This window comes from Psammomys obesus, unplaced genomic scaffold, assembly GCF_907164565.1.
Source record: "Psammomys obesus unplaced genomic scaffold, mPsaObe1.curated_primary_1811, whole genome shotgun sequence".
NCBI lineage: Eukaryota > Metazoa > Chordata > Mammalia > Rodentia > Muridae > Psammomys > Psammomys obesus.
Window position 1 is genome coordinate 16,303,721 of NW_026596085.1, and position 20,531 is coordinate 16,324,251.

The window sequence follows — 20,531 nt, forward strand, 5'->3', positions numbered from 1 at the left end:
AAACCCACATCCTAGTCAACATACTTCAATTAGCAAGAAGCCAGAAAACTAGGTTAGAGCATTTAGGGATTTTCCTGGATCCTGGAACTATGCATCAAGTGTTTGATGGATTAAGTCTTTGTTCCCTTTGGGCAGATGTTGATGCCCACCAGGCTGGGTTTTAAGGTCAGAATGGTGCCTCAAACATGGTGTCAGTTGTGCTAAGGTCTGGGGCACCAGGCACACACAGGGTACACATACACACATTCAGTCAAAATACTCATACGCATAAAATAAATCTATTGAAAAAGTTTTAAACTACCTTTTCTCTCATCTCCATCTAGCAAATTATATGTGAACAAGACAAACACAGTCATTGATTGATTGTTGGGGGTCATGTGGGTATGTGAGTCTATGCTCCCTGTGCACGTAGAGGCTGGAAGGCACTGAGCATCCTCACTGCCTGAGCCCATTGGCTAAGTCTAACAGTACCTGAGTGGGGAGTGAGGATTAAAATAAATAACACGAGTCACATGGGATCAGCTCGAGAGGACCGTCAGTAAACACTCCAGCCGCAAGTTTATTCCACAATTTCTTTTTATAGGCAAAGCAAAACCAAGTCACATCAATACAAGAAAGAAGTTCATGGACCTGCCAAACTTGTTTCTTAAACCACTTCCCTGTAGCAGATAGAGTCCAAGATCACACAAACAAGTTTTAAGAAACTTAGTGAAACATCCTCTGTCTCAAGGTGAAGGCCAGGGTGAAAACATGTTTTTCTCTGAATACTCAGTAACAAAGCAGCTTCCAAGCAGCTCTCCACACCTGACCTGCCATCATCTGCTTACTCCTTTGAGGCAGTCTTCCTCTGAACCTAGGGCTCCTATTTTCCTGGCTAGTGTGAAGCCAGAAACGGGGAGCTGAGAGTGGGGTGGGGATGGCTCAGGACTCTAATCCCAACACTCGGGAGGCAGACATGCAGATCTCTGCACTTGTGGAATAACCTTTTGATGGCACATCAAGTTATCATACCAAGATATCAAAACCTCTGAATTCAGTGAGGCATTCCAAACAGTGAGAAGACTCGTCCGTGTTAGAGGTACCATTCTGACCCACCCATGGAAGGGTCTGTAAGCCTTCAAGATATGGCTGGATCCCCACATACTGGCACCTCCCAAAGCTTGGGAGGAGGATCGAGGGCTCAAGGCAAGCCCCTGATACGAAGTGAGTTTGTCGGTCAGGTCAGTCTGAGCTGAGTGAGACCCTGTGGCAAAATGATCATGGTGGTGATGATAACCAAGCCCTGGGAGATGGCTCAGTGGTAAAGCATTTGCCATGCAATATTGATTACTTGAATTTCATCTCTGGGACCCACCTGAAAGTGGAAAGAGAAGACTCCACAACGTTCTGTTCTTTTATCTCCGCAAGTGCACTGTGACACACACACCACACACCACACACTCACACACTCACACACACTCCCAAACAAACAAACAAACAAACAGATAAAACTGGAAAAATGGTTTAGTAGTTAACTGCTCCTGCAGAAGATCTGGGTTCGGATCCCAGCACCCCATGTGTTATTCCATTTCCAAGGGACCTGATGCCCTCTTCTGACCTCCAGGAGCTTTGCACATACATACATACATACAGGTAGGCACTCACACACATAAAATTAAAAAAAAGATAAATTTTTAAAAGCTAAAATAAAAAAAATTAAAGCAAAACAAAATTGTAGCCAGCGCGAGGAGGACCATTCTTTCCAATGACCCTTTCATATGCCCCTGTCCCAGGCCCATCTCAACCTCACCTGCCCCTTGAGGACGATTTTTTCCGGTTCTGACCACTTGGGGAGCTCTAAGCAGCATTCCCAGCACCCCCCGCGGCAGACCCGGGATGAATGGAAAAGACACGCCCCCAGCGCGCGTGCGCACACTCGGAACCTAGCAGCCCCGGTCGCAGGCGCGTGCGCGCAGGACCCTTAAATCCGGCGGTGGGCGGTGCCGTGCACATCCGAGCACCATGGAGGTCCAGCCCGGGCCGCAGCAGCATGGCAGCCCGGGCCGCGCCGAGAAGCTGAACGAGCGGATGCTGGACGAGTTCGTGGCGCTGCACGGCCCCGCGCTGCGCGCCTCGGGCGTCCCGGAGAGGCTGTGGGGCCGCCTTCTGCACAAGCTGGAACACGAGGTGCGTGGCTTGCGCGGGCTGCGGGAGGGCTCTGCGGACGAGTGGGGTGCGCGGCACCGCGGCTCCGAAGGGGAACCACTTTCAGGCTCTGGAGCGGGGTGTGCCTGGGAGCCAGAGGGGGAGCGGCCGAGAGTTGCGCCCGGGCCGCTATCCTGCGGGGTCTGGGCCCGCCGAGGGTGCGCTGGTACCTGCAAACTGACATGCGCTTGGCTCGCGGCATCCCAGCACCTCGGCTGGAGTGTGAGGAGGACTCGCGACTCCACTTCTGGATGAGGAAAGTGAGGTTCTGGCGGAGGCAGCAGCTCCTGTTGGATTCAGGCCCCGCCAGCATCAATCAGTTCAGCCTTCTCTGTGCATGCAGCTGGGCTTGGTCCGTAGAACTCTGTGGAGTTGTTTCCCACGGCGTGAGTGTCAAGTCACTCCCTGTGTAGACTATGTAGGCCCTGGAAGGTGGAGAAGACTCCAAGAGAGAGTGAAAGGTGTTCTCCATCCGTCTTTGAGGGAACGGCTCCATCTTTCACCGGAGCTAGGCCTCCGCGGGGTGTCCGGCTTGTGCCGCTTCCGAACTGGGCCGTGGGTTTGCGAACTGAGGACCCAGCAGGTGCTGGGCGGGGCAGAGGAACTTTTGCGAAGCTAGAGCGTGGCTTCCCTCAGGACAGACACCATCTTACACTGAGATCCACTAAGGCTGCAGGTGACCAGTAAAGGCCAAGAACTAGGGGTCCCCTGAGGCTTGCTATGGGGCTGACACTGTACGGGAGCCGGATATTTCCTGCTTAAAGCCTGTAGGTAGGGCTGGGCTCACTGTTAGAGTGCTCGAGGGGGTGGGGGTGGGGGTGGAGGCCTCCGTCCCTACCCTATGGGAAGGGAGGTGCAGAGGAGCATTGGTTGTGCCAGCGACACAATATAGATGGTCCTGAGCGATGCCCTGAGGCTACAGCTCCTTGTTAGCCCACAGGGCAAGCCTCTTCGGTGTCTCGTGTGGTAGGTTGGGGTGTTAAATGCTTTTTCTACTTCGGTGTGATTATCAGACATTACCACATCCTAGATCGGGGCTCCTCCGTCAGCCGCACCTCCTTACAGAGGGGTTACCTCCTATAATTGGCTTCCCTCCGCTCACGTAGAGGGCCCTCCCCCGTGCTGCCACTTTCTGCCCTGATCCTAGGCAAATGCTGAGGTGAAACTGGCCCCCCACCCCCACCATTAGTGGGGATGAAAGGATACCCATGTTGCTGCTGGACTGTTGTGGAATGCCCCGCGATCCCACTCAGCCGGCCTCCTGGGGTGCCCACACTTGGTCAGGTGACTCCCCACCTAAGCTGTGGAAAGCAGGGATGGAAAAACACAAGCACCTGGCTCCCCGGGGGTTGGGGAGGGGGTGGATGATGACAGGAGACAGGAACTCCAGCACCTGTCCTGTCCCTTCTCCCTTGGGCTGCTGTGGGGTGGCCAGGGACGGGCATTGTTTTCACCCGGGCCCTCCTGAGCCATTCCAGACAGAGCTGAGTCACCACAGTGAGACCTGCCACCAACCCCGGAGGGAACAGCCGGGCTGCTCACCTGCCTGCCGAGGGCCCCCCTCCCCCACAAGGCAGGCAGTCCCGACTCCTTACCTTGATCAGTTCCACAGAAAAGACGGGAGGTGGTTTTGTTGTTTTGTTTTGTTTAAAAAAAAAATCCTCCCTCCCACTGGCAGGAATATCACTGGCAGCCTCTCCCTGGGGGCTACAGCTAAACAGGTTGGGCTTGGTCCCTCCATGCCCCAGCAGAGGAAAGGCCAAGCCAGGCATCATCAGGTTGGGCCTGCTTGTCTTCTAGAAGGGGTGAAAGGCTGGGGGATTTGGAGGACTGGTGATGCCTGAGTCATGGGTCCCGGAGCCCCTAGTTTTAAATGAGGGCAGGCCTCCCCTAACCACCTAAGCTAGGGCTTTCTTGAAAGCCAGCTTCCCCTTACCTTCTGGTTGGCCCACCAGTCTCCACCCTGGAGTATGGTAACCTCCCTGCTCCCCACACACACTTCCCCATACATTTAGAGTGAGCGTGTGTGTGTGTGTGTGTGTGTGTGCGTGTGCGTGTGTGTGTGCGCGTGCGTGCGCGCGCACCAGCAGAGTCCCCTTCTTCCTGCCTCTTACAAAACTTGTCCATTCCTAAGTAAGTAGTGGATTGTAGCTGCCCCGGAGTGTGGGAGAGGTTTGAGGGAAGAATTTGCCTGTTCTGTTCCATTTTATCTGATTCTTGCAGATGTCCTACAGAGAGCATGATAACTCCTTCCACGAGTGAGGAAACTGAGTCCTGAAGTATGATAGTGGAGCCTGGCTTGTGAGACCCTTGCCAGAGCCCAGGCCCTGTTCTGTGCCTTCTTTTGTGTTAGTAACTGACTTCTCAACAACCCCAGACTTCCCTGTAATACAGATGAGGAAACTGAATCACAGAGGGTTTGGGGTAACTTTGTTACTTATGTAAGACATCCGGAGTTTCTCCCCCCCCCCCCCCCCCCCACTGGCTCATGACAGGCCTGAGGTGTGTGCCTGATGGGAACGGGAGGGACCGTGGGAGAGGAGAAAGACTTGTGGCTTCTCCAGCTGTCCTTGACTCCCGGTTGTTCTTGGCCTGGGAAATCCAAGCCCACGTCTTACAGTTCCCACTCTGTCCTGACAGTTGTCCCAGAGTCCTCAGGCCACACTTTCTGCTGCGCTAATGTGGGGAGGCGCCTGTGGGCTACCTCAACTGTCCTGCTATCAAAGTAGCTTTGGTGAAAAGAAAATCAGGGTGCCCCCCAGCCAACCACCATCCTGAATGCCCATATGTCTCCAGCATCCTAGAGATGCTGGAGATGCATCTCATTCCCCTTGTAAAGCATGGGGGGGCAGGAACGACAGATGATTTCATTGTTGAGTGAGCACCTTGTGCCTTTTCCAAAGTGTGGCGTCCTGTGGGTGGTGACACAGGAGAGCATGGCATAGATTTGACCCTGGGGTCTTCCTAGAGAGGTCTCGGTTCTTCTGTTAGATATTAAGAGGCTCTGTGATAAATAGAGCTAATGCTGAGCGCAGTGGTGCACACTGGTAATCCCAGCACTCTGGGAGGCAAAGGCAAGTGAATCTCTGTGAGTTCCAGGCCAGCCAACGCTACACGGAGAAACCCTTTCTCAAAAACCTGAATAAATAAATTGGGCTGTCATGCTCCTGGCGGGTGAAGCGCTCAGGGCTGGGGTCTCCTAACGCCCCCCCCCCCCACCCCGATTCATTGTGCTCTGGCCTTAGGTTTTCGATGCCGGAGAGATGTTTGGGATAATGCAAGTGGAGGAGGTGGAGGAGGCTGAGGACGACGCCACCAGGGAGGCTCAGAGGAAGCAGCCCAATCCGGGGAGCGAGCTGTGCTTCAAGGTCATCGTGACCAGCGAGAGTGGCGTCCAGGCCAACGACCCCAACAGGTAGGACCTGAGTCTGGGCAGTGGTGTTTTTAGAGAGTCCATCCAGACTCTTCCCCTGTGATGGGTGTGGCCGGTGGCATTCCCACGGGCTTTGGGGTAGTGTATGAGCCTGTGCTGCTGACAGTCTCCCAGGAAGCAACGCTTGATGCCCCTTGAAAGCGCATCCCGTGACCTCACTGCCGTGGTGGTCACCAGGGTGCTATGATAACCCCAGGGGAAGGACAGACTTGCACGAGCTTGTCAGTTGGCTAAGGATGTGGCTGCTGAACCCAGATAAACCTAACTGAGCCTGGCTTCGCTGAGGACCTTTGCCCCCTCTCCCCAAGCCTGCTGACTCAGGCCTGGGGGTGGTTCCCAGGGAGCAGGAACACTTGAGACCTAGACCAGACCTGGCATTGTCGAGAGACTTGGGGTGTCCTATCTCCTGGGAACCTGGGTGGGCCAGAGGCTTTGTCAGAGCCTCAAGGAAGTCACTTCATGAATTTCCCTGGCATCTAGCGGCTTGGACCGAGCTCTTGTCTTCCCCTTCACCAGCCCCTGAGTGAGCTGGGGCCACAGCACTGACGGCTGAGCAGCACCTTTGCCTGACGCTCACATCTACGAACAAGTGACTTAAGGTCCAGCCCTGCCCCGGAAGCTTGAGCCTCACTCAGCCCAAAGCTGTCCCACACCTCAGCACTGTGGGGAGTGCCTGGGGATGGACACACACACACACACACACACTGGTTGGAACCTGTCTTACTAACTTTTCCTATTGGTGTGATAAAATTACCCGAACCAGGTCAGCTAAGGGAGAAAGGGTTTATTCCGCCTCACAGTGTAAGACACAGCTCATCACGAAGGGTGGGGGTGGTGCAGGAGCGCCCAGCAGCAAGAGCTTGAGGCCGTCTTTCACGGCAGGTAGGGGTGGGTGCAGGGGGTGGTCCGCCAGCAGGAGCTTGAAGTCATCTTTCATTCGTATCTGAAATCTGGAAAGGGAACCATGAGTGCATTGTTGGTACTCAGCTGGTTTTCTACAGGACCCCCTGTCCAGGGGACGGCCCCTCCCGCAATTAAGATGTCTTCCCATACCAAGTCACGGAATCAAGACAGTCCCTCACAGGCATACCCAGAGCCCCACGTCCTGGCTGACACTCCATCCTGTCAGGTTGATAGCTCTGACCCTCAAAAAGGCACACGTGTCCTTTCGTCCCTTCTGCCCTAAGGACTATCCCTCTGAATATTCCGAATCTGCCAGGCTCCAGAACTCCTCCGTCCTCTCTACCTCGAGCCTACCCGGGCATGACTATTGTCACACTTTACGATCACCCCGAGCTGCACGCCCCTGAGGTGTGTCACATACTATACTGTGCAGGAATAAACCAGCCTTTGTTTCAGGGCATGCAAACAGACTGGGGAACTAAGAGCCTGGTAATATATTTCTGAACTTGACCTCCACGGATGCCCTGGAACATTGCTGTTCACACAGGGGCTGTGTGCTCAGGGGAGGAGCCCCTGTGTTCCCTGGGCACCTGTATGTGTGGATCCAGGAAAGCTTGCCGGAGGCCAGAGTTAGACAGGACAGACCTCTCCGATAGGAGGTTGTAGATCCTGGGGTATGCATACCTGTGCTTGTGGCGGGCTCCAGCTCCTTGTCACTTGCCTGATGGCGCTGCCGGTGTGTAAAGCCTTTGCTTGTGTCGAATGCCCGTCACTGCTAAGTCTGTAGTTAGCATGGTGGCAGCGGGAGCCTCCACCCTGTACCTGCAGCCAGGCTCTGACACTCACCTGGTGGTTGCGGTCAGGGGACCACATTTGTTCCATGTGAGGCTCCTGTCCCTCATGGTGTGGGAGATGGGGGCCTCCCCTTGTCCTGCTTCAGAGCTTCGAGGGGGAGACCTAGCTTCTCAGGGCCACTCTGAGTCAGGTGGCAGATCAGCGGCCTTGGGCCAGGGTGCCATAACTGAGGTGCTGGGGGCCAGATTTCTTCCTTCTGCTCTTTTCCCTCTTTCCCTTCTTGCCGTGACTGCTTAGTGCAGCGGTTCTCAACCTGTGGGCCGGGACCCTTTTGGGGGTCAGATGACCCTTTTATAGAGGTCACCTAAGACCACTGGCAAACAAAGACATCTACGCCATGATTCATGTCATGGCGTAGCAAAATTACAGTTATAAAATAGTGATAAGGGCTGGAGAGATGGCTCAGAGGTTAAGAGCACTGGCTGCTCTTCCAGAGGTCCTGAGTTCAATTCCCAGCAGCCACATGGTGGCTCATAACCATCTGTAGCGAGATCTGGTGCCCTCTTCTGGTGTGCAGACACATGCAGGCAGAATGCTTGTATGAAGTAGCAATGAAAATAATTTTCTAATTGGGGGTCACAACTATATGAAGACCTGTACTAAAGGGTTGCAGGAAGGGTGAGAGCCGCCGGCTTATTGACTTACGTGTGGCCTGTGCCTGCAGCATCTTCCTCATCGACCATGCCTGGACATGCCGTGTGGAGCATGCACGTAGACAGCTTCAGCAGGTGCCCGGACTCCTGCACCGGATGGCCAACCTGATGGGCATCGAGTTCCACGGTGAGGTGCCCAGCCCGGAGGCTGTGGCTCTGGTGTTGGAGGAGATGTGGAAGTTCAACCAGACCTATCAGCTGGCCCATGGGGTGAGTATGCTCACCTTTCTCCCGGGACTGGCGGAAGCCCTGCTTGGTCCCTGGGCCTTTATCAGAAGTGGGTCACCAATAATAAAACCAAGCAAGTTACAGCTAGACAGGGAGGTACTCCCCTTTCCTCGAGGAAAAAGAGGCAGGTGGATCTCTGAGTTCAAGGCCAGCCTAGTCTACCCAATTTTAGGCCAGCCAGAGCTGATACAAGACCTTATCTTGGTACCTGGCACCAGCCAACACTGGGGACCAAGGTACTTACTCTGCCTTTGCTCTTACAGGATACAGGCCTCCCTCAGACCTCTTAACCTGGCCTCCAGTGACTCAGCTGCCCCTTCCAGATATGTTGCCCTCTGTGGTTCTTGCCACCCTTGAGAGGAGAGCAGAATACTTTGACATACCTTCCGGCCTACACCCCCACACTGCCAGGCTTCTAGGCTCATCCCCCAGGCTCGAGCCCCTCCCCACTCTAACCTTGGGGGAAGCCATGCCTGATTCTTACGGTCTAGCTCCTTGAGCCTTCCCCACCTCAGCATACCACACATGGATTCCTCCCTGCCGTTAACTGGGCCCTACTGCTGCCTTGTTCTCACAGGCTGGGCCTGTTCATCGGGTGAACCTCCAAGCTCAGAAGTGGGCGGAGGTGGACAGTGGTTGATGTTGGGGAGACGGCGGGTGGGTGGACACGTGGCCACGGACTGTTGTATCCTGTCCACAGACAGCTGAGGAGAAGGTGCCAGTGTGGTACATCATGGACGAGTTTGGCTCAAGAATCCAGCACGCGGATGTGCCCAGCTTCGCCACCGCTCCCTTCTTCTACATGCCCCAGCAGGTGGCCTACACGCTGCTGTGGCCCCTGAGGGACGTAGACACAGGCGGTAAGTCAGGTGCCTGCATACCACAGAGGATGGGCCTTGGTCGGGCCTGCTGCCACCCCCACTGATGGGCACACGTGTCTTGGCGCAGAGGAGGTGACCCGGGACTTTGCCTACGGAGAGGCAGACCCTCTGATCCGGAAATGCATGCTGCTGCCCTGGGCCCCCGCTGACATGCTGGACCTCAGCTCCGCCACGCCTGAGCCTCCTGCCAAGTACTATCAGGTGTGGCCCTGGGCCTAGTGTTTGGTGGTTTCTGGAATGTTCTCTATCCATTTACCAAATGTTTAAGTGTCAGCTGGGTTCCGGGCTCCACACTGGCTACTGCGGGGTGGAATCATTCAAGGAGCGCCTGAGAGATAGGAGCCTTACCGGACACCAGCTCCTGTAGCCACACAGTGCAGCCATCTGTCCTGATAGAGATCCCAGTTGGCCTGGGTTTGCGAAGAGGAAGAGGCCTGTGTAGCTAGATCTGTCTGTACACACTCCTCTGTCCCTCCTCTTCTCATGATGCTCCCTCGTGGGGAACAGGAAGACACCAGTTGTTCCTTGGTGTCCATGGGGATGGGTTGCAGGACCTCACGGACACCAAAATCTGTGGGTACTCAGGTTTCTCAAGCTTGTAGGGGTATGAAAATCTGTGGGTGCTCAGGTTTCTCAGGACTGCAGGGATACGAAAATCTGTGGGTACTCAGGTTTCTCCCATAAAGCTGCCAGCACAGCCTCCAGGATCCGATATCTTCCCTGGATTGTCTATCATTTCTCAGCACAGTGGCGGTGCTCTGTGGACAGTCGTGTTTTGGGGACGATGACAGAGAAAGAAGTCCAAACACACTTTGACTCACTGTTAGTTGACTCTAGGTAGCAGAGCCCATAAGCTGGGAGGGCCAGTCCTGTTGTCCACTTCACAACACAGCAGGCCCTCAGGGAGTTCTTGCTGTCCATGGGAAGCCTGTAGGTCAGGACCCTGCAGGTCCACTCAGAAGTGCCTAGCTATGATGAGGTCATGCAGAGGCCCAATACCCATCAGGAACACAGCCCCTGCCTGGACAGATAGCCTAAAGGTAAGAGCATGAGCTGCTACTGCAGAGGACCCGTGTTCAGGTCCCAGCACCCAGGTCAGGTGGTTCACAACCATCTGTCATCAAGTTCATGGTACCCAACATCCTCTTCTGGCCTCCATGGACACTGCACACACTTGACACACAAATGCACATGCAGGTGAACACTCAGAAAAACCCATCTGTATTGGGGTATGAAACTCGGCCCCTACAAGAACCTCCCCTCTTGTCCTCAAATCTCTACACACGGGAACCAGTGCCTGGCATGGACAGATAGGCTGCCCTATCTGTTGATAGGTTCCGTTGATGGTAAATAAATTGGGATGTGGAAAGGTAGAGTCCGAAACTCCTCAGGCTACAACTCTCAGCCTCCTGTGTTTGCGTCTGCCCTGGCATGCAGACATCTGATGCCCACCGAGTGCCTGCACAGGTTGTAGAAGGATTAAGCAAGTTAACAACTCAGGTTGTAATGGAAGCTCTGCCAGTTGCTGGTCGGCAGGGGCATGCCACAGTCGTGGTCTCATGGCACCTTCCTGAATCCAGCAAGATAGGAGGAGATGCCGTGCCTCCTGCTGGGGGTTCAGAGCTGGGCTCACGACCTCCTGAGTGCTCGTGTCTAGTCAGGGTTGGTTGAACATGAAATTGGGCGACCAAGGTGAGGTTCAAGGGTGGCTAGGGAAGGTGCCACTGTCCTCCAGCTTCCATGTTGGTGGGTCATGAGGACTTGGCAATCTCCTTGGGAAGCCAATGCAGGAAGAGAAAAGGGGGCAGGAGGCCAGACACTCCTGACCTGAAACTTCACTTGCACAAGACCATGGATCCAGCCAGAGATCTGGTCGCTGTGGGGTGACCTGTGCTGGTGACAAATTAGGACAATAAATATTTTTGGTTCCCCCAGTTTCTGGGGAACAGGAACTGGAGACAGTGCTAAGCACGTGCTTCTGGTTCAGGGTTTCTGGGTGGACACATTGTCCCCCAAAGCTGAGGAATCTGAGCCTTCCTGGAGCTGAGAGGCTTGGCGAATCAAGCTGGCTGCTGGATGCCTTGGTGTCTGCACACAGGTGCCTCTCTGTGGGCTTCTGAGTGTCCCCGGGGTACAGTAGCTGACTCTTCTTTGAGCGAGGGATCCAGGACCAAGCAGGAGGGAGGTGAGGGTCCTGTGATCTGGGCTCAGACCTGTTGCTTCTCTCTCTGCTGCTCATTAGAAGTAGCTCCTTGGGTCTTAGGATGGACTAGGCCCTGCCTTTCAAGGGAGTGCCAGAGCGTGTGGACATGTCTTAAACTGTTAGCCAGCTTAGGCCAGGAACAGCCCTCAGGGGTGCCTCGCAGCACAGGTTACCGCCTGTGTCTGGAGCGCAGCATGGAAAAAGAGAACAATGTGTGTCTTGTTCTTTGCCTAACATGGACTCTTGGGGGACCTGAGAGGCCCAAGCCCAGAGCCTCAGGTCAGGTAACCCTGACCTGAGGATGTAAAGGGTGGGGCCTGGCCTGCAGGGTTGAGGAAGCTCAGAGTCCTTTGCTCCCTTCGTTGAGGTCTGTTTCTGCCTCTGATTCTAGGCCATTTTGGAGGAAAACAAGGAGCAGCTGCCGCTCGCCATTAGCCCAGTGTCACATCCCCAGGGCCACATCTTCAGGTACACAGCTGCTGTCACTGAAACTTGACTTCCATCCCTGCCACTTGCAGGCCCCAGAGCAAGGCCTTTCTGAACCCCAAGTTAGTGGCTCTGTCCTGGAGGCTTGGAATCTAGGCATGCTGGCAATGGTACCAGAGTTTGTAGAACCTTGGAAGAATGAGAGAAGGTGGGCGGGGCTGCCTGGAGGGGGCAGCTGTTGAACTTGACCTGGAAAGTTAGAAACTGCCAGGCACCGTGACATTCCTATAATCATAATGTGAGAGACAGAGGCAGGAGGATTACCACAAGTTCTCAGCCATCCTGGGCTACAGGGTGAGACCATATGTCAGTAAAGGAAGAAGGCACCGGTATTGCCAGGAGAGCCTGTCTAAGGAGTGTAAGGGTGTGGGCAATGATGGGAGAAGACACGGCCATACTTCTATGCCACGGGGCCTGGGCACAGAGCCACGCCCTGGTGTTGAGCAGGGCCTCTGCCTTTCCAGGAGCCCTCTCCACAGGTCTCCGGATGCCATACCCATGCCTGCTCAAACTTGGTCCAGCTAGAATTGGGACGTATGTTTCGCTCTGCCCAGTTCCACCAGGTCCTGGGAGGGGGGGGGGTAGCTCTACAGGCTCCTCCTCCTGCTTGAATCCAGAGCCCTAGCCCAAGCAGAGGGTGTGTCCTGAGACAAGGATCTGGCCGTGAACCCCACTCCCTCCCACACACACACACCCTTTCCCCTCTGGAATGGACTAGGTGAGGCCCCCGTCAGCATCCTGCTTGCAGCAATTGACACTCTTGCAGCAGGCTGTGCCTCGCTTGGAGCCCTCCCAATGCAGCATCCTCCCCAGCCGCTCCCTGCCTCACCCTGATGCCCTGTGGCCTCTTTGTCTTCACACTCTGTCCCTTCAGAAATAAAGCCACCTCCAGGCCCCATCCTCACTTCTGGGCTGGGTTTGAAGTTCCGGGGCATAGAGATCCAGGAGATCTGCAGATCCAGGAGAGCCCACTGGGGGCGCTAGCTCTCCTTGCTTGAGATCAAGCAGGATAGGGAGAGTTGGTGGTGTCTGCCTGACCACAGCCATTGCCATGTTTCCAGGTTCCCTAGCCTCTTATTCAAGAATGAAATAAAAGGGCCAGCGAGCAGGGTTGGCCAGCATTCCCGACAACCTCATTCCTGGGACTCCCATGGTGGAGGGAGAGAAGCAGTTGCCTACCTCAGGTTGTCTTCTGACCTCTGTGAGCACACGTACACAAACGCACACAAATAAGTAAATTTAAGGAAGGCAGGACAGTTCACGCCGGTTAGAGAGGAGCAGAGAAGCACACTGTCTAGGCCGATAGAGTGTCCCACAGACTGAAGACACTCAAGAGTCCCAATTGTTGTTTGGGATTTCCTTGGATGGGGCTCAAGAGAAAGTTCCCAGAGGTATAAGTTGGGGAGAGGGGTGTTGGTTGGTGTTTCTCTGTGTAGCTCTGGCAGTCCTGGAACTTGCTCTACAGACCACGCTGGCCTTGAACTTAGAGCTCCTCCTGCCTCTGCCTCCCTAGTGCTGGGACTAAAGGTGTCTGGAGACAGCTGGTGTCTCCATGTCTCCATTTTGACTAAGACGCTTAGGTTTCCTATCCCTTTACTCACTGTGCATGGCCATTCCCATAATGCATCTGACCCTGATCATACGTGTTTCCACTAATCAGGGACACAAGGTGGTGAATAAAGGAGGGATTCTCCCTAAAAGTTCACTTGAGGACAGTTTTGCCTTACTGCCCTCGCACCCTAAGCCAGCTCAGGCCAGGTTTTCCCTCCTCCTGGGATGTACCTTTTGAATAGAAACTGCCCACTTTTGGTGTCATGGTTGGGAGGAGAGGTTTGCCCCATTGTTCACTGTTCAGAGTGGAGTGGATATAGCCCAAGCCGTGCGGAGTCCTGGAAGCTAAGCTCTGGGGAAACTGGGATCATGAGTGTCCTCTACAGCTGGGCAGAGGAATTGCCAGCATCGGGAATTCCTTGGGACTCGCCGATGCAGAACTGGGGCAGGCGGGGGCTCCTGCTAACAGTTGGGTCACCACTCACCCGTGTCTCTCCACAGAGTCCACTCCGACATGCAGCAGGTCCTCCGCCACCTCACCCACCCACGTTTCGCCTTTACCGAAAGCGAGGCTGATGCTGACGTCCTCTACCACTTCTCACACTTCAAGGACTACAGGTGGGTGCCTCGCAGCCCTCCAGGCCTCCCACCCGGTGCCTCAGGCTGCCCAGGACCTGTCCCCAGGTCCTCAAGCGTCCTCTTAAGCTCGCCGCTCCCGCTCCCCTGTACGCTGAGTGACCTCTAAGTTGGCCATGCCTGTCTCCACCCGTAGGAAGCTCAGCGAAGAGAGGCCACAGGTGCTGCTCAACCAGTTCCCCTGCGAAAACCTGCTGACTGTTAAGGACTGTCTGGCCTCCATCGCTCGCCGGGCTGGCGGTCCTGAGGGTCCCCCCTGGCTGCCCCGAACCTTCAATCTGCTCACTGAGCTGCCCCAGTTTGTCAGCTATTTCCAGCACCGGGAGAGACGGTAAGTCCCCTGAGCTGGAGGCGGGGCGAGCAGACACTCCTAGGCACTGCCATTATAATGCTGCCATTCTGCCCCATCCTTATGCCATGCCCAGCCTGCTTCTTAGCCGAGCACCTAAGCCTCTCGTGTTGCATTTGGGGATGGGTAGGGGGCTTCCTCCCCGTTAATACTCCTCAGGTTCCATCAGACGCCTCCTGATAACAGTGCTTCTGTGACATTCCTAAGAGATCCTGGCTTAGCCAACCTGCCTCTAGAGCCTCAGGACACGTCTGAAAGGCAGGGATGGCTCAACTGATGTCTTCCCCCAGGGGTGAAGACAACCACTGGATCTGCAAGCCCTGGAACCTGGCCCGCAGCCTGGACACTCACGTCACCAACAACCTCCACAGCATCATTCGCCACCGAGAGAGCACCCCCAAGGTGGGCACACAGCTCACCACACCTGGGTGCTCCAAACACAGGCAGAGACATCAAGGAGAGTAGGCCTCAAGACCTCTGCGGCTAGGGCTGAGGTCAGGGGAGTTGGTTGTAGACTTAGGGTCACTCGGCTTGTGAGGATCAAATCATAGCGCTGCGGCACGTGGGCTGGTCGCCCATGGAGCCCCCGGGTCTGTGGTAATGAGCCTGTAGGAGTGGGGCGTCCTGTGGCTGCGCTGGGAAGCTGTTTCAGGACACAGGGTTCTCCTGGGCCGTGGCTACAGGAATGGGACACGTTGGCGGCACAAGCTGGAAGGAAATGAGCTTTGAGGACTGTCAGTCACTGTAGGGATTCGAGGCAGCAGATGGGAGTGGGTGGAGCTATTGGTGAGATGGATCCGTGGTTAAGAACGCTTTCTGCTCTTGCAGAGGACGCAGGTCCTGTTCCCAGCACTCTTACTTTAATAGATCTAATAAATCTTTTAAAATATAAAATAGGGGTGAACGTAAAGAATTTGTGATGCCTTGGTTAGAGTTTGAAACCGCAGGAGGAGCCGGGGCAGCCATCGCTGGCTGTGATGGCGTTGCATGCAGAGTCCTTCTGTGGACACAGGTGAAAGAGATCCCCCGCCATCATCATGGGTCTCGGGGTGCAGGAGCGCCCCGATACTCTGTCCTGCCCAAGTGAGGTGGGAGCCACTGGCGAGTTCACATCTGTCCTCCAGGTTGTGTCCAAGTACATCGAAAGTCCTGTCTTGTTCCTTCGGGAAGACGTGGGGAGAGTCAAGTTTGACATCCGCTACATCGTGCTGCTGCGCTCAGTGAGGCCGCTGAGGCTGTTTGTGTATGACGTGTTCTGGCTGCGCTTCTCCAACCGGTAAGTGGGGAAGACCGGTGCCTGCTGAGGGCTAGGTAGGGAAGGGGCTGGACAAGGGAACCTGTCCCTCACTGTGGGGCCAGGAAGCCTGCACTGGACCTCATCCACTACACCACCCAGCCCACAGCTGCTCAAATACTCAGTGACGTCACTGTTGTAACGAATTGGATATCATCACAGAATCCTGGTGGTGTAACATTGCGGTTTACGGAGAATCTCCACACACAGCACATCACTGGTCTTGACCCCAACTCACACCGAGGGGCTGTCCCAGCCCATGGACAACGGGAACAGTGTACCCAGCCCCCAGCAGTGTGTGTCTGCTCTGCACGGAGCTGGGAGCCCACGCTCGTCCCTCCACTTCTCTTTCAGGCCCTTCGCACTCAACGACTTGGACGACTACGAGAAGCATTTCACCGTCATGAACTACGAGCCGGATATGGTGCTGAAGCAGGTAGCGTCTGCTGGGGCCCAAGGGCAAGTCCAGGTTCTGGTTATCACAGCCAGGTCCTGTGTCCTTTCAGGAAGGTCCTTCCCATGGTGCTAAAGAGCACCCAGCGTTCCCAAGCCGAGTCAGTGGAGTGAGGTCTCCGTAAGGGGTCGCTGCCACACAACGGGCACTGTGAGGTGGCAGTGCCATTTGCATGCCAGGGCTGAAGGCAGCGGGGCACACAGCAGACCAGCAGCTTCCCTGGGACAGGAGGGTGCAAGCACCAGGTCCTGGCTCTGGGTATGGGGAGGAAAGGGGAGCTAGCGAGACTGCTGGGGGTATTACATCAGAGTTCTCTGTCTTGGCTAAGTGTGAGCACAGAATCCCTGCTCCTGCCTGACAGGAGACCAGGAAAGCACCTCTCTGAGCCTCGCTTCCCTCCCTCCCCGGAATGTGTGTTTTTCCTCTGCAGGCATACCTCACTGGTTTTTGTTTTGGTTTGGGTTTTTTTTGTTTTGGTTTGTTTTTTTGGTTTTTTTTTTTTTCAAGTTGTTTATTTTGGTATTTTTGAGACATGGGCTCATGTAGCCCAGGCTGGCCTTGAACTCTCAGTTTTTTTCTCAGCCTCACATGTGAATACTGGGTGCAGAGGCTGGATTCCATGGCTTCTGGCTTTCTGAGGCGCCTCTCTGTGGCCTGCCCAACCATCTTCTAAGTGGGTTTGTGAGAAAGGAGCTGCCACAGCAGAGAGGCTGTGCTGGCTCACTCCCGTGGGCCTAAGTGGCCTTGTTGCTTACCTTTGATTGGATTGAAAGCCAGGACCCAGATTGCCCATCAAGGCCCATGGCATCATTGGAAGCCAGCCCTAAGGGTGCTGAGCTCTTTTCCTCTACCTCGTGATTGTGTTACTTGAGAGGCCCTTTCTTCAGGAACTTGTGTCCCGTGGGACATGCATGTGGGTCCTCATTGTTCTTTGATTTGGTTTGGTTTTTTGAGACAGGGTTTCTCTGTGTAGCCCTGGCTGTCCTAGACTCGCTTTGTAGACCAGGCTGGCCTCAAACTCAACAGCGACCTGCCTGCCTCTGCCTCCTGAGTGCTGGGATTACAGGCGTACACCACCCCCACCCAGCCTCTAGGCCTGCTTATTCAGATATTTTGGTAAACTCTTGGTCTAGGGAATCTTGTCCTGGGGTGCTTCTGGGCAGCCCTGCAGAGTGGGTCTGGGCTCTGCTGCCAGTGAGCTATGCTGAGCTGGGCATGACGGGAGGGCCTAGCAGCCTCCTGAGCCCTGGAGCCTCGCAGCAGCCCTGCGGAGTCAGTGAGCTGAGCAGGAAAGGAAACTGAGGCTCAGGCTGGTCATTTTGGTTATTCTGTCTGCCTGGAACCTAACCTTGGTCTCCCGTCCTCCTGTGTACCCCGAGGAGCGGAGCTGGGCCAAACCCTATGCAGCAGGACTGATACCTGTTTGAGCCTTCTATCTTAGAGGCAGCTGCTGTCACCATGGTAACTGGCTGTCCTCTGTTACAGGTGCACTATCATGAGTTCATCCCCCAGTTCGAGAAACAGTACCCAGAGTTTTCCTGGAGTGGTGTCCAGGTGAGTCTTGGGCTCTGCCAGGCCGGGGCTGTGGAAGCTGCTCCCTTCCCTTACAGGCAGAGGGGGTTCAGAGACCTTCCCTCCACCTGCACTCCAGGGCCTGTGTGTGGCCATTCTGGCGACTCTAAAGAGTGTTCCTTAGCGGGAGGGAGGGAATTAGGGGCATCCTGAGGTAGCCCAAGAGCAATAGGCTCCACCAACTCAATAGGCTCCACCAACTCCAGGAATCTTAAGTCCACCAGGGCCACAGGGGCTGGCAGGGGGCTGGTTATAAGACAGGAAGTCGGCAGGTTTGCTAGAGGTAGACTCCTGAGCTAGGGCTTGGCTCAGTGATGCGAGCTTGCCTAGAATGCACGAGGCTCTGGGCTCCTTCCTCAGTTCAGAGAAGAAACGGACTCTGGGCGTGTGGGGACTGGCACACATGGCCACCTGGCCAAGCCTAGAGACATAAAGAATGGAGGAGTGATGAACTGGGGAAACATGACCAGGCCTCGTTAGTCCCGAAGTCGGGGTTGAGGACACCCCGAGACAGAGCATTGCTTGTCCCCAGGCTGAGATCTTCAAGGCCTTCGTAGAGCTGTTCCAAGTGGCATGTGCCAAGCCACCACCCATGGGCCTCTGCGACTACCCGTCATCTCGGGCCGTATATGCTGTTGACCTCATGCTCAAGTGGGACAGCCATCCAGATGGTAAGGGAACTATCCACACCAGAACCCTCCACAGACCACACACGCCCCACCAAGCAGCACCAGGGACGGCTGTGGTAGGGTTGGTTGGTTGGTTGTTTTCCTGAGAGTTTTTTGTTTGTTTGCTTGCTTGCTTGTTTTTATATATTTGAGAGCTCTCTGTGTGTGTGCGCATGTGTGTACATGCACATGCCTGGTACCCCCAGAAGTCAGAAGAGGACCCCCTGGAACACGAGTGGTTGTAAGCCACCATGTGGGTTCTAGGAACTGAGTCCAGGTCTTCTGCAAAGATAGCAAGAGCTCTCGTTGCTCATGCGTCTCTCTGGCCCCATGTTTCGCTGGATAAACCAGCCAGGTGGTCCAGCCTGATGATCTGAAAGCAGCTGCTTCAGTGCAAGGGGAAAGGCAGACTGAGAACTCCCACGACAGGAGAGCCGGAGCCACACTGCTCGCTCTGACCAAACCGGTCATGGAAGCTTGAAGCGCTGTACCCTCACTGTCCTCGGATTAGGGCTGGCACCAGCCTCTCTCCAGGGAACAGGTCTCAAGAAACCCACATTCTGATCACGCACTGGGAGTTGGGGCCAGCCTGTCCTCCCAAGACAGATGGGTGCCCGCACCTTTCTGCCATCACGGCCTCCCCTCACCCCACCCCCGTTTCTCCACCAGGAAAGCGGGTGATGCAGCCTCAGATCCTGGAGGTGAACTTCAACCCCGACTGCGAGCGAGCCTGCAGGTACCACCCCTCGTTCTTCAATGATGTCTTCAGCACCCTGTTCCTGGACGAGACCAGCGACTGCCACGTTACCCGCATCATCTAGGCGCCCAGAGCCCTCCTGCCCGTGCCCAGAAGCTGGTCCCAGCCTCTCTGCTGATGGAGCTGCTTCTCAGCTGCAGCCCCAGCCTTCTCCCTTTCCCTCCTCCCTCCATCATCCCCAGTCTGAGCCTTGGCCTAAGCAAGGCTCTCTGCCTTCTGGAGCCCCGTTCCTGCTTCGTAAGTGGGACGTCAGGTCCATACCATGTGGCAGAGCTGGACGGTTGAGTGGTGTTCCAAAGAGCTGGAAACTGCCCCAGGTACTCGTCACGCCTCCTGACACCTTCTCCTCCCTGACGAGTCTAGAGCTCAGCCAAGGGAGTTCGCACAAAGAGGTGTTCCACCGATAAGGGTTCCACAGGGAAGCATTTTGGAACCCAGTATCCAGCAGGGCCATGGCTGCCGCGAGCAGGATTCCAGCGCCCTGTGTTGTACCCACAGGCCCTGGGACAGCCAGGGGAAAACATTTGCCAGCCCAGCCTTACGCCTCGGCACCCTCTATATAGAGCCTTCACCAGCAAGACTTTACAGCCATGCCTGCCCTTCGCATCTCTCTCCCTCTGCGGAGCCCGACCGTCCCATGGTCTCCTGCGGGCCAGCAGCTCACCAAGTCCCACTGTCGTCTTGAGGTGGTCAGAGTGCTAGGGTGCTCTAGGGCTCTGAGGCTCCATGGCCGAATCCAGGCAGGGGTGACTGTAGAAATGCCAAGGCTGCTAAGCTGACCCTGAGGAGAGCTTCTTGTGGAAGTGAAGCTGCCTCTTGCCAAGGCCTAGAGTCAAAACGTGAAGACAATGTAACATCTAGTTCCTAATTTTATTGCTGGAATCTGAAGTCCTTTTGTTTCTGTAACTGATGGGTGCTGGTCTCTGCAGCCATCTAGGAAGTGGGTCTGGTTAGAGAGGGCAGGAGCTGCTTCCAGAGTGTCCTGCTACTTGGGTGGAGCACTGTGGTGGCTATTGCACTTTGAAAGCGACCCTCCACTTGGCATAACTGGACATGGTTCTCCCTGACCATTCATGTTGCGTCCAGCCACCACCAGGGGCAGGGCAGACACTTGCAGTCCTGTCCCTGGGGAGCTGCTGGCCTCGCTGCCCTTTTATACTGCAATAAAATTTGCCTTTTCACCTGGTCTTTTCTCTTTGGGGCCCTGGAGGCACAGGCCTGGGCTGGCATGGCAGATGTGTTCCCCCATTGTTGCAGGCAGATCCTAACATGTCACCGTTGTGCTTTGAGAAATGACAGAGGAAAGTCCTAGTGAGAGTCCCAGTTCCATGTTGGGTAAGAGCTGCTGAGACCTGGGCTGTCTACACCACCAGCCCACAAGAACTTTCGTTTCACAGGGCCTGAGCTTGGTCTCACTTGTGACC

The 20,531-nt window shown here is 55.3% G+C and overlaps 1 protein-coding gene across 2 annotated transcripts; it reads left to right on the forward strand.

Moving 5' to 3' along the window:
* The first annotated feature begins 1,973 nt into the window (after nucleotides 1-1,973).
* Nucleotides 1,974-20,288, forward strand: Ttll12 (tubulin tyrosine ligase like 12). 2 transcript variants are annotated; one of them, XM_055627086.1, is made up of 14 exons: nucleotides 1,974-2,166; nucleotides 5,430-5,599; nucleotides 8,040-8,238; nucleotides 8,957-9,116; nucleotides 9,205-9,338; nucleotides 11,732-11,808; nucleotides 13,879-13,995; nucleotides 14,150-14,344; nucleotides 14,653-14,764; nucleotides 15,487-15,638; nucleotides 16,011-16,092; nucleotides 17,596-17,664; nucleotides 18,215-18,353; nucleotides 19,020-20,288. In XM_055627086.1, exons 1-14 carry the CDS (start codon nucleotides 2,002-2,004, stop codon nucleotides 19,169-19,171), a joined length of 1,923 nt encoding a protein of 640 aa, XP_055483061.1. In that variant the 5' UTR covers nucleotides 1,974-2,001; the 3' UTR covers nucleotides 19,172-20,288. The 2 variants fall into 2 exon arrangements, with proteins under 2 accessions (XP_055483061.1, XP_055483062.1); XM_055627087.1 differs by lacking the exon at nucleotides 1,974-2,166 and adding an exon at nucleotides 2,803-2,860.
* The last annotated feature ends 243 nt before the right edge of the window (nucleotides 20,289-20,531 follow it).